General features: G+C 39.7%; 1 protein-coding gene across 2 annotated transcripts in view; it reads left to right on the top strand.

Moving 5' to 3' along the window:
* Window positions 1-14,142, top strand: part of LOC135968924 (putative uncharacterized protein CRYM-AS1) — a 45,643-nt gene that overhangs the window by 6,687 nt on the left and 24,814 nt on the right. For both annotated transcript variants that reach the window (XM_065537555.2, XM_065537556.2), the window contains exons 2-3: window positions 9,662-9,748; window positions 10,638-10,902. In XM_065537555.2, the coding sequence (XP_065393627.1) occupies window positions 9,689-9,748; window positions 10,638-10,902 (325 nt within the window). In that variant the 5' untranslated portion in view covers window positions 9,662-9,688. The remainder of the gene's footprint in view (window positions 1-9,661; window positions 9,749-10,637; window positions 10,903-14,142) is intronic.

The following is a 14,142-nucleotide window of genomic DNA, read 5'->3' on the forward strand; positions in this document are numbered from 1 at the left end:
TTTGCCCAGGCTGGAGTGCAGTGGCATGATCTTGGCTCACTGCAACCTCTGCCTCCCAGGTTCAAGCAATCCTCCCACCTCGGCCTCCTGATTAGCTAGGATTATAGGCATGTGCCACCACACCTGGCTAATTTTTTTTGTATTTTTATCAGATATGTATTGTGAATAACATTCTTTATCAGATATGTATTATGAATATTTTCTTTCTCCACTTGCATTTCTGTTTCCTTGCAGTGTCTTTACAAGAGTACATTTTTTATATTTTAATGGAATTTAATTTACCAATTTTTCCTTTATGGCCCATACCTTGGGTGTGCAAAGTAAGAAATCCCTACCCACCTGAAGGTAACAGAGATTTTCTCCTATGTTTCTTCATTTCATTCATTGCTCCTGTTTTCTTTTAAATTTGTATACTTTCAGCTTTTTTCATTTAGGTCTGTGACCCATCTTGAGTTAATTTCTTGTGCCTAGTGTGAGGTAAAGTTGGTGCTATTTTTTTCCCCCATAAGGATATTCAGTTATTTTTGGAAAGATAACTGAGTTTTGGAAAGACTTCCCTTTGTTCCTTTGGTACTTTTGTGGGAAAAAAAAATTGACCATCTTAGTGTGGGTCTATTTCTGGACTCTGTTCAGTTTCACTGATATATGTATCTGTGTCTTCACCAATACCACACAGTTTTAATTACTGTAACTTTATATAATATATCTTGAAATCAGATAGTATAAGACCTCCAGTTTTGTTCTTTTCTAAAGTTGTTTTTGACTATTCTAGCACTAGAATTTCTATGCAGTTGCTTATTGGAACTTTGATGGGATTGTATTTATTTTCTTAAAGCCTCACCTACAATGTGTTGTAAAGCTTCTGAAATTTTGCCCATCTGAAAGTAAGTAATGACTTGTCAGTTTTAATGGACATTACTCTTGTTATGAGTGAATATGAAGATCTTTTGTTATGTTTGAGGACTATTTTTCTTTGAACTGCTTTTTTTTCATTAACATTTTTTATTATACTTTGAGTTCTGGGGTATATGTGCAGAACGTGCAGTTTTGTTACATAGGTATACACATGCCATGGTGGTTTGCTGCACCCATCAGCCCGTCACCTACATTAGGTATTTCTCCTAATGCTGTCCCTCCCTTAGCGCCCCCCCTCCCCACCTCCTGACAGGCCCAGGTGTGTGATGTTCCCCTCACTGTGTCCATGTGTTCTCCTTGTTCGGCTCCCACTTATGAGTGAGAACATGCGGTGTTTGGTTTTCTGTTCTCGTGTTAGTTTGTTGAGAATAATGGTTTCCAGCTTCATCTATGTCCCTGCAAAGGACATGAACTCATCCTTTTTATGACTGCATAGTATTCCATGGTGTATATGTGCCACACTTTCTTTATCCAGTCTATCATTTGGGTTGGTTCCAAGTCTTTACTATTGTGAATAGTGCTGCAATTCACATACATGTGCATGTATCTTTATAGTAGAATGATTTATAATCCTTTGTGTATACACCCAGTAATGGGATTGCTGGGTCAAATGGTATTTCTAGTTCTAGATCCTTGAAGAATCACCACACTGTCTTCCACAATGGTTGAACTAATTTATACTTCCACCAGCAGTGTAAAAGCATCCCTATTTCTCCACATCCTCTCCAACATCTGTTGTTTCCCGACTTTTTAATAATCACCATTCTAACTGGTGTAAGATGGTATCTCATTGTGGTTTTGATTTGCATTTCTCTAATGACCAGTGATGATGAGCTTTTTTTTCATGTTTGTTGGCTACATAAATGTCTTCTTTTGAGAAGTGTCTGTTCATATCTGTCACCCACTTTTTGATGAGGAGAACATTTTTGCAATCTATCCATCTGACAAAGGGCTAATATCCAGAATCTACAAGGAACTTAAACAATTTTTTTTCATTTTTCTAATGGTTATCCCTCCCCCTTCAATTTATAGACATCTTCATATATATATATAGGAGAGATTAGCCCTTTATCTGTGATACATGTTATTTTTCTCCCAGTTTGTTATTTATCTTTTGGCTCTGTGTTGACATTTACTTCACAAAATATATTTGTACATACTATGTTATCAGACTTATCTTGGTAATAGATTTTGATTCATGGAGACTTTTCCCACTCCCACATTTTATATTTTTCCAAATGACTATTTGTTATAGCACCATTTACTATAAAGTAGAATTTTTTCCCAGTTAGTTGGGATGTTAACTATATAATAAACTAAATTTCTATATGTAGTTTGGTTCATTTCTAGACTTTCTATTCTGTTCAATTTGCCTGTCTTTCAATTCACATACCATACAACACTTTTTTAACTATAGAGACTTTGTAGTATGTTTTAATATTTGGTAGAGCTAGTTACACATTTTTTCCTATATGTTGTCTTCTAGTAGTTTTACAGTTTCAAGTATCACGTTTAAGAGTTTGATCTGAATGGCCAGGCACGGTGGCTCATGCCTGTAATCCCAGCACTTTGGGAGGCTGAGGCAGGCAGATCATGAGGTCAGGAGATCAAGACCATCCTGGCTAACACAGTGAAACCCTGTCTCTACTAAAAATACAAAAAATTAGCCAGGCGTGATGGTGGACGCCTGTAGTCCCAGCTACTTGGGAGGCTGAGGCAGGAGAATGGCGTGAAACTGGGAGGCGGAGCTTGCAGTGAGCAGAGATTGCGCCACTGCATTCCAGCCTGGGTGACAGAGCGAGACTCTGTCTCAAAAAAAAAAAAAAAAAAATTAATCCATTTTCAGTTGATTTTGTACATGGTATAAAAGGCTAATTTCATTCTTTTCCATATATAATCCAGATTTCTAAACTCCATTTATTGAAGACACTGTCTTTTCTCCCATTGTGTGTTCTTGGCATCTTTGTCAAAAATCAATTGATGGTAAATGTGTGGGTTTATTTTGGGGCTGTTATCTTCCTTTGGTCTATGTGTCTGTTTTTATAGTAGTACCATGCTGTTTTGATTACTGTAGATTTGTAATATATTTTGAAGTCAGGAAGTATGATGCCTCCATTTTGTTCATTTTCCTCAAAATTGTTTTAGATATTTGGGGTTTTGTGGTACAATAACAATTTTAGGATTTTTAATCTATTTCTTTGAAAAGTGTCATTGGAATTTTGATAGGGATTGCATTGAATCTGTAATCACTTTTGGTAGTATGGACATTTTAACAATATTGTTTCAATCCATGAACATGGCATATCTTTCTTTTTATTTGTGTCTTTGATATCTTTCATCAATGTTTTATGTATTTCAATATACAAGTCTTTCACTCCCTTGGCTATATTTGCTCATAAGTATTTTTCATAGCTATTGTAAGTACAGTTGCCTTTTTTATTTCACTTCAGATGGTTTAATGCTAATGTATAGAAACTTTTTTTTTTTTTTTTTTTTGAGACAGTTTCACTTTTGTTTCCCAGGCTGGAGTGCAATGGCGAAATCTTGGCTCACTGTAACCTCCGCCTCCTGGGTTCAAGCGATTCTCCTGTCTCAGCCTCCCAAGTAGCTAGGATTACAGATGTGTGCTACCATGCCCAGATAACTTTGTATTTTTAGTAGAGATGGGGTTTCACCATGTTGGTCAGGCTGGTCTTGAACTTCTGGTCAAGTGATCCACTTGCCTCAGCCCCCCAAAGTGCTGGGATTACAGGTGTGAGCCACCATGCCCGGCTGAAACTACTATTTTTGTAGGTTGACTTTATATCCTGTAACTTTATTGTATTTTATTAGTTCTAGCAGTGTTTTCACTGACATTTTAGGATTTTCTATACATAACATCATATTATCTGCAAACAGGAACCATTTGGCTTCTTTTTCAATTTGGATGACTTCTCTTTCTTTTTTTGCCTGATTCCTCTGGCTAGGTCTTCCATTACTATATTGAATAGGAGTGGTAAGAGCGGACATCTTTGTATCTTTCCTGAGATGCTTTTGGAAAAAGCTTTCTTTATCTTATCTTGTGTGTGATATTAATGGTGAGCTTGTCATATATAGTCTTTATTGTGTTGAGTTATATTCTTTCAGTGCCTAATATGGTTAGAGTTTTTATCATGAAAGGATATTGAATTTTGTCAAATGCTTCTTCTGCATCTGTTGAGATAATATATGGTCTTTGTCCTTTATTCTGTTAATGTGGTGTATTAACATTTACTTGCATATGTTGAACCATCCTTGGATCTCAAGGATAAGTCTCACTTTATTGTGGTGAATGAATGATCCTTTTAATATGCTGTTGAATTCAGTTTGCTAGTGTTTTGTTGAGGATTTTTGCATCTACGTTCATCAGGGAATTAGCCTGTAATTTTTTTTTTTTTTTTGAGATGGAGTCTTACTCTGTTGCCCAGGCTGGAGCGCAGTGGTATGATCTCAGCTCACTGCAACCTCTGCTCCCTCCCAGGTTCAAACAATTCTCTTGCCTCAGCCTCCCAAGTAGCTGGGATCATAAGTATGTGCCACCGTGCTCAGCTATCCCAGCCCGCGAGATAGTCAGTGTAGGCCCTGGAGGAGGGGGTGGGAATTTGGGGAACAAGAGACACAAGAAATGGAGACAAGACAGTGCTCTGATCAAGTCTCGTTTAATGGTGGTAATGCAATGCCTTATATACATTTGGAGGGGAAGGGGTTGGGCTAAGGCGGAAATGACCTCATTGCGGAAGGCGTGGCCAGATAGGTTTCGGTTTCTCCGGTCGGACGTCATGTTGCGCCTGCGCTGTCAGGTAGTCTTTTCGCGGGCGCGGGAAAAATGAATGAAAAAGAAGCAGGAAGAGCGCCATCTTTTAATGGCGGTATTAATACAGGGAAGAAGGTAAATCTAGGGAGAAGGTGTGGAGTGGAAATGAATATAGCTCAGGCGTTTAATCTTTAATTATTATTCGCTATGGCCGGGGCGTGCAGCTCCGGACACTTAGCTAATTTTTGTATTTTCAGTAGAGATGGGGTTTCACCATGTTGGCCAGGCTGGTCTCAGACTCTTGCCCTGCTCATCTCGGCCTCCCAAAGTGCTGGGATTACAGTCATGAGCCACCATGCCTGGCCAGCCTGTAATTTTCTTGTATGTCCTTGTCTGGCTTTGGTGTCAGGGTAGTGCTGGCTTCATAAGATGTGTTTGGAAATATTTTTTCTTAAACTTTTTGGAGTTTGATAAGGATTGGTCTTATTTCTTGTTTAAATGTTTTGTAGAATTCAGCCCAGAAGCCATCTGATTCTAGGCTTTTCTTTAATGGGAGACTTTTTATTACTGATTCAGTCTTTTTTTTTTTCATCAGTCTGTTTGTTATCAGTCTATTTTATCAGTCTGTCTGTTATCAGTCTGTTCAGATTTTCTTTTCTTTGTGATTGATACTTGGTAGGTTGTATGTGTCTAGGAATTTTTTCATTTCTTCTAGATTATCTAATTTGTTTTTTTTTTTTTTTTTTTTTTTTTTTTGAGACGGAGTCTCGCTCTGCCGCCCAGGCTGGAGTGCAGTGGCCAGATCTCGGCTCACTGCAAGCTCCACATCCCGGGTTCACGCCATTCTCCTGCCTCAGCCTCCCGAGTATCTGGGACTACAGGCGCCCGCCACCTCGCCCGGCTAGTTTTTTGTATTTTTTAGTAGAGACGGGGTTTCACCATGTCAGCCAGGATGGTCTCGATCTCCTGACCTCATGATCCGCCCGTCTCGGCCTCCCAAAGTGCTGGGATTACAGGCTTGAGCCACCGCGCCCGGCCTATCTAATTTGTTAACATGATTGTTCATCATAGTCTCTAGTGATAATTTGTATGTCTGTAGTATCCATTATAATGTCTCCTTTTTTATTTCTGATTTTACTTAAAACTCTTCTCCTTTTTTATTATTCTAGCTAAAAGTTTGTTTTATCTTTATCACAAGTTTTGTTGATTTTTTTCTATTGTTTCTCTAGTCTATTTCATTTATTTCTGCTCTGATCTTTATTTTATCCTTCCTTCTGTGAACTTTGTGCTTAGTTTGTCCTTGTTTTTCTAGTTCCTGGTTTTCTAGTTTCCAATTCCAGTTCCTATACCTAGTTTCTAGGTATAATGTCAGCGTGTTTGAGATCTTTCTTCTGTTTTGATGTAGATGTTTATTGCTATAAACTTCACTCTTAAAACCACTTTTGCTGTATACTATATAACTTACATATTTTTGTATGTTGTGTTTCCATCTTCATTTGCCTCAAGGTATTTTTAAATCCCTTTAATTTCTACATTGACTCATTGGTTGTTTGGGAGAATGTTGTTTAATTACCATATGCTTCTGCATTTTCTGAAATTCTTTCTATTTTTGATTGTTAGTATAATACCACTGTGGCTGGAAAAGGTATTTGAAATGGATTTCAGCCTTCATAAATTTACTAAGATTTATCTTGTGGCCTAACATACGAACTCTCCTGGAGAATGTTGTGTGTGTGCTTGAGAAGAATGTGTACAATTGACCCCCCATATCTGTGTGTTCTACATCCACAGATTCAACTCTGGGCCAAAAATAGTAAAAATAATATTAATAAATAACAATATGACAATAATACAAATAAAAAGCAATGCAGTGTAACAAATATTTATATAGATTTTATATTAGGTATTATGAGTATCTAGAGAAAATCTGAGTCATAAGGAGTATGTGTGTAGATTATATGCAAATACTACACCATTTTATATAAGACACTGAGCATCCATGGATTTTGTTATCCTCAGGGGTCCTAGAACTAGGCATTAGCATTGTGCCTAGTTGGGGCTTACCTGTAGCCTGTGTCCACTGGTGCCAGCCTGGAGGTTGGGTGTATGGTTGCTAGCCCAGAAGCTAGGTCTGTGAAAAACTGCGTCTTGGAGCCATCTTAGGACCTGGGTTCACAAGGCTTGGCACAGGGAAGGCCTGGGCCCTGTGTTTGCAGGTGCCTGCCAGGTGTTTGAGCCCAGGTGTGCCATCCTTATTCTGGGATGCCTAGTGTTTGGGTCAGCCTAGTGCAGGGGCAGGCCCAGAGACCAAGTCCACCAGGCTGGGCTGGAACCTGGGACTGCAGAATCTGGCCTGGCATTGGTATGGGCTTGGAGGCTCAGTTTGCTGGTACTAGCCTGGCAATGGGTAAGCCCAGAGCCTGTATCTGTAGGGGCCAGCCTGGCAGCTGGGTCTACCAGGTAGGCCCAGAACCTGGAGCTGTGAGATCTAGCCTGGTGCTAGGGCAGACGTGAAGGCTCAGTCCCCGACTTATTTTCTTGATGTTAGGTTAGATTTTGATGGGCAGAAATTTTAGATTTTGATAAAGCCCCTTTTTTATGATTTGTATCCTTAGTATCCATTTTAAGAAATCTCTGCCTACCCCAAGGTCAGAAAGTTATTCTGTAGTAATAGTAGAAATTTTAAAGTATCTTATGTTCGTCTCATGTCATATTCAGAAAAAATTGCTTGTAGGAGTAGTTGACTATAGCATTTTGTTATTTTTTTTGCAGAGAGGATTCATTTTTTATGTTAGGCAGCTGTCAGTACTTGCAATCTTGGGAGCGCCCTCATCCTGTATTGCGGATTGAGATTATTTGAAGTTGAGGTTTGTAGAAGCTAAAAGGATTGAGATTATTGGCCAGGTGCGGTGGCTCAAGCCTGTAATCCCAGCACTTTGGGAGGCTGAGATGGGCGGATCACGAGATCAGGGGATCGAGACCATCCTGGCTAACATGGTAAAACCCATCTCTACTAAAAAATACAAAAAACTAGCCAGACAAGGTGGCGGACCCCTGTAGTCCCAGCTACTCAGGAGGTTGAGGCAGGAGAATGGCATAAACCCGGGAGGCGGAGCTTGCAGTGAGCTGAGATCCGACCATTGCACTCCAGCCTGGGCGACAGAGTGAGACTCTGTCTCAAAAAAAAAAAAAAAAAAAAAAAAAGGATTGAGATTATTTGCAGTCTCAGGGAAGGTCAGTCTCCTTTAGGTTCCTCCTTACTTACAAAGTCAAGTCCTAATCTAATCCCTTTCATTCCTGGCCCTGAATTCCAGCTCTGTTTCTTGTAGTCCCAAGAATTTAAGTCAGATATTCACGGTCACATAGTTGTGAAATCCCACATGGTAGTGGTGCGATTTCAACCTAGGCAGTCTAACTTCAGATCCTGGGTTATTAAAAGGAAACTTCCATGTCACTCTTACCATGAGGGATGAATTTCATTTGTTTTGCTTCCCATTGTATATCTACACCTCACATGACATGTAGTAGGTATTCAGAAAATATTCATTAAATATAAGAATGAATCTTCTCTTAGACCATTTGGGATACTGTAGCAAAATACCACAGACTATGTGGTTTAAAAACAGCAGAGGTTTATTGCTCACAGTTCTGATGGCTGTGAAGTCCAAGATCAAGGTGGCAGCACATTCCATGTCTAGTGAGGACCCCTCTCCTGGTTGGCCTGTCTTTTCTTTGTGTCCTCAGATGGTGGAAGGAATGAGAGATCTCTGTGGGGCCTCTTTTATAAGGGAATTCATCCCATTCTAATCACCTCTCTAAATCCCCACTTCATTTTTATTTCCATTTATTTCTTTAATTTTTTGAGATAGAGTTTCACTCTTGTTGCCCAGGCTGGAGTGCAGTGGTGCAATCTCAGACACTGCAACCTCCGCCTCCCTGGTTCAAGTGATTCTCCTGCCTCAATTCTCCTGCCTCAGCCTCCCGAGTAGCTGGGATTACAGGCGCCTGCCACCAGGCCTGGCTAATGTTTTGTATTTTTAGCAGAGACAGGGCTTCACCATGTTGGCCAGGCTGGTCTTGAACTCCTGACCTCAGGTGATCCACCCGCCTTGGCCTCCCAAAGTGTTGGGATTACAGGCATGAGCCACTGTGCCCGGCCCCAAAATCCCCACTTCCAAATACCTTGACTTTGGGTGTTAGGATTTAACATAAGAAGTTAGGGGAACATACACATTCAGTTCATTGCAAACCTGTTCCCCTTAGCAATACTGTTAGTGGTAGTTACTTCCAATCTGATAGATTATTGAATAGCATTTTGGGCTTATAGTTGTGCTGTGATTTTATATACTGTTTTGTTGCTTTGCCATTGGTGGTGACTTACTTGTTTTTTGTTGTTTTTAAATTAGTATTTCCATGGGGATTGGGAAAACTACTGGCAAAATTTATCTGGAAACTTGCATCAACAACTTATTGATCTTTGTTTTGTGGTTGGTATTTTATCCATATTAGAAGCTCCATAGATGTTGACTAAATTAAAAATGTAGGTTGGGAGGCTGAGGTGGGCAGATCACTTGAGGTCAGCAGTTCGAGACCAGCCTGGCCAACATGGTGAAACCCCATCTCTACTAAAAATACAAGTTAGCTAGGCGTGGTGGCAGGTGCCTGTAATCCCAGCTATTCAGGAGGCTGAGGCAGAAGAATCACTTGTGGGATGAAGAGGTTGCAGTGAGCTGAGATTGCACCACTGCAGTCCAGCCTGGGTGACAGAGTGAGACTCTGTCTCAAAAAAATAATAGGGATAAACAATTTCTCAAATATTTTAAATCCTTATAGTTCCTATTTTAAATCTTTATTAAATATTTCTTGTCTTTAAAGCTTGATTATAAAATTAAGTAGTTTAAGTAATTTACTTGTCTAAAATTTACACATCATTAGATAATCTTTTCTTTTTAAAAAACTTTACTCCCTCCATAGAGTTGAACTTCCTCTCTTTTTAGAAGAATGGATTTCTCGGAGGCCAAAAAATTTATGGTTCTTCTTTGGAAGAATTTTATTTTAAAGGTAAGTTGAACTACCTATAGGGTTATTCCAACAGCTCAGAGGCCACAGGGGGAAATTCTGACAGCTTGATCATTGAATTTCAACTTTTACTGTTTTACTTTTTTCAGTACGAAGGCTGGGTTATCTCTGCCAAATATAGAGTTCTCCCAGAGGGAGATAATAGCAGGCTGTTATGTAGAAAGCAGAAAAAAGACAGTCCAGGAAACTCCTGCTATTATAGAGTGAAGCTGTGTTTTTGGCAACCTATATATTCTTTTATAAAGTATCTTTTATCTTAATATAAAAGAATTATACACAATACAGGACTATTCAGCCATGAAAAAGAATGAGATCCTCTCATTTGCAACAATATAGATGGAACTGGAGGTCATTATGTAAAGTGAGATAAGCCAGGCACAGAAAGACAAACTTTGCATGTTCTCACTTATTGGTAGAAACTAAAAATTGAAACAATTGAACTCATGGAGATGGACAGTAGAAGGATGGTTAACAGAGGCCGGGAAGGGGTAGCTTGGGGTAGGTAAGGGGGAAGTGGAGATGGTTAATGGGTACAAAAAATAGAAAGCATGGATAAGACATAGTATTTGCTAGCACAACAGAATGACTAGAGTCAAAAATAATTTGATCGTACATTTAAAACTATCTAAAAGAGTATAACTGGATTGTTTGTAACATAAGGGATAAATGCTTGAGGGAATGGATACCCAATTTACCTTGATGTGATGATTATGCATTGTGTGCCTGTATCAAAATATCTCATGTAACCCATAAATACATATACCTGCTATGTACCCACGAAAATTAAAAATTAAAAAAAATTCAAAAATGAACTTGCAAAGTTAATAACCTCTTAGGACAATTAACATAATCTTTTTTCTTCTTCTTCTAGAGGCGGCGATGTATTGCTTTAGTTGTGGAAATGGTCCTCACATTTCTGTTTAGTGCCGCACTCTTGGCAGTACGCTCTGTTATTGTTATAAAGAAGAACGGACCTTTTGATTTCGCTGCTCAGCCTGTTGATGAAGTGCCTTTCTACGTCACAGCTTCCTTAGCTTCTGCTTTCCCTTTGGAATTGGCTTATGTGCCTTCCAGAAGTACTGTGGTTCAGGGTATTGTCGAAAGGGTGAAAATGGATTTAAACCCCCAAATGAAAGGTTAGAACTTAACGTTTTCTGAAAAAACATACAGAATTACTAAGTTGATTTAGTGAAGACATACTTACAACCTTATTAACTGGTTCTTTTTTTTTTTTTTTGAGACGGAGTTTGGTTCTGTCGCCAGGGCTGGAGTGCAGTGGCCGGATCTCAGCTCACTGCAAGCTCCGCCTCCCGGGTTTACGCCATTCTCCTGCCTCAGCCTCCCAAGTAGGTGGGACTACAGGCGCCCGCCATCTCGCCCGGCTAGTTTTTTGTATTTTTTTAAGTAGAGACGGGGTTTCACCGTGTTAGCCAGGATGGTCTCGATCTCCTGACCTCGTGATCCGCCCGTCTCGGCCTCCCAAAGTGCTGGGATTACAGGCTTGAGCCACCGCGCCCGGCCATATTAACTGGTTCTTAACCTCCCAAGTAAAACATCGTTGGAATCCTCATACTAAGTGTAAATATTATGGACTTCATTACACTTGAAAGTTAAATTTCCAGAAAATATTTTATTCGTAGAGCCCAGAACAAATAGTAATATTTCAAAATGAGATGACCAATTATGATGATGATTCTAAGTTGTTATCCAGTTTTGTGATACTGTTTTTTTCTATCTGGTTGTGCTTCTTGAACCTGGGTAAGTATACCTTCAGGGGTGTGTGATTTTGTGCCACCGATCAGTGGTCAGTTATTTAAAACAATGTTTTATATTAAAATGTGGTGTGAGTAATATAAGAAGGCTTTAGAAAACACTCAAGCTATGTAGCATTATTTTAAAAGCCTTCAGTCCCTCACTTACCTTCATATTCCCAGATCAGTTTCTTATCTCTTTCTCTCAGAGGTAAATACTGTCAGAAGTTTGGGCCGGCCAGGCGCGGTGGCTCACGCCTGTAATCCCAGCATTTTGGGAGGCCGAGGCGGGCAGATCACCTGAGGTCAGGAGTTTGAGACTAGCCTGGCCAACATGGTGAAACTCCATCTCTACTAAAAATATAAAAATTAGCCAGGCGTGGTGGTGTGCACCTGTAGTCCCAGCTACTCAGGAGGCTGAGGCATGCGAATCGCTTGAACCCAGGAGGAGGAGGTTGTGGTGAGGCAAAATTGTGCCACTGCACTCCAGCCTGGGTGACAGAGCGAAACTCTGTCTCAAAAAAAAAAAAAAATTGAAGAAGAAAAAGTTTGTGGGCATCTCCCTAGCATACCTCTCTCTACACATGTGTGTGCATGGGCGCACACACACACACTCATGCAACTTTTCCATCTTTTTTTGTCTTTCAAGAGATATGAGAGTCCTTGAGAGTAGATGCCATCTCAAAGCATTCTTTTTTGTTGTTTGCTTTTTTATCAAAACATTCTTATTTTAAAATAAAGACTGAAACAAAAGAATATGAAGTTCCCCGTAATTTTTAAATTCTACAACAAAAATATCCCAACAAATTTAGAGTCTATTATGGGTTACTCCAACAGTCTGTTTGGGTTACTCAAAATATTTTCTGATTTCCACTCTGATGTCTTCTTTGATGCATGGAATTTTAAAATTTTTAGAAATGTGTTGCTGAACTTCCAAGCACTGGGGGCTTCTTGCTATCTTTCTGTTGTTGATTTCTGTTTTAATTTCCTTTCATCAGAGAGTATACTCGATTCCAGTTCTTTGACATTTTGAGAATTGTTTATGACTAGTACATGGTATATTTTGACAAATGTTTTCTGTGCATTTGTAAAAACTGTGTGCTGTAGGTTTTGCTTCTGGTGTTCTATAAATGCCACCTAGGCAAAGCTGGCTAAGTGTCATGCTTTTCAAGTCATCTGTATTCTTTTTTTTTTTTTTGTCTGCTTATTATATCAGTCATTGAAAGAAGTATTAAATTTCCAATCAGGTATTATTATGATTAAATAAGTTATATACTATATGTATTAATTTTTTCTTTCTTTTTTTTTTTTTTTTGGGACGGAGTCTCACTCTGTTACCAGGCTGGAGTGCAGTGGCACAATCTCGGCTCACTGCAACCTCCCACCTCCCAGGTTCAAGCAATTCCCCTGCGTCAGCCTCTTGAGTAGCTGGTACTACAGGCACCTGCCACCACGCCTGGCTAATTTTTTGTATTTTTAGTAGAGATGGGGTTTCACCATGTTGGCCAGGATGGTCTCCATCTCCTGACATTGTGATCTCCCGCCTCTGCCTCCCAAAGTGCTGGGATTATAGGTATGAGTCACCGCACCCGGCCTCTATATATTCAAATTTATATATTTTTAAGATGTTAAAATTTCCAGCTGAGATTTAGCTATTTTTCTTTTTGCTTATTTATTTTGAATTAAAGTTCATGTGATCTTTCCATTGAATCATTTTAAAAGCAATATTTTTCAGTTCTGGAATTTCCATTTATCTCTATTTTGAATAGGTTCCAGGTCTCTTGGAAAATGTACCGTTTTTAAGTTTATTAACCATATCAACCGTAGTTACTTTAAAATCCCTGCCAGGAAGTTCTGGTATCTGGATCACTTGTTTATCTTTCTTTTTTTCTTTTATGTGATTGAGTTCTATTTTGTAACATGCCTTGTATATTTTTATCAAATCCAAGATGTTGCAGATGAAAACTTTTGAAGGCTCTTGGGGATATTTCTTTATCCAAAGAAGGTTAAATTTTCTTTTGGATCATTATTGTACTGGTAGCTCCCCCTGCCCCCACTGAAGGCTAGTTTTAGCTTCACTAAAGACCGCCCTATTTCTGTTTTCTCTTTACTTCTGGGCATAACCCTGGTACTAGTGTGTAATTGATCCTTACTCCTAGGACATGACCATTCCATGATTCAACTGAAAGTCGGGGGTTCAAGAAGGCTCCTCACCTTGTGGGGCTTGAGCTCTATCCTGTCTCCCCAGCCTGGTGCAGCTACTGAAATCACTGCTCAGCATTTTAGCCCTCCAGCCACTGTCATCTACCTGCCTGTACTCACTTGGAAGACTAGAAGTTCATACCCAGCCTTTCGCCCCTCTTCCTGGATACATATGGTTAATTAAGGCAGCTGACAGTCAAAGATGAATACCCGAGCCGGACCCAGTGGTTCACGCCTGTAATCCCAGCACTTTGGGAGGCAGAGGCGGGAGTTCACAAGGTCGGGAGATTGAGACCATCCTGGCCAACATGGTGAAACCCTGTCTCTACTAAAAATACCAAAATTATCCAGGCGTGGTGGCAGGTGCCGGTAGTCCCAGCTACTCGGGAGACTGAGGCAGGAGAATCACTTGAACCTAGGAGG

This window comes from Macaca fascicularis, chromosome 20 (assembly GCF_037993035.2).
Source record: "Macaca fascicularis isolate 582-1 chromosome 20, T2T-MFA8v1.1".
NCBI lineage: Eukaryota > Metazoa > Chordata > Mammalia > Primates > Cercopithecidae > Macaca > Macaca fascicularis.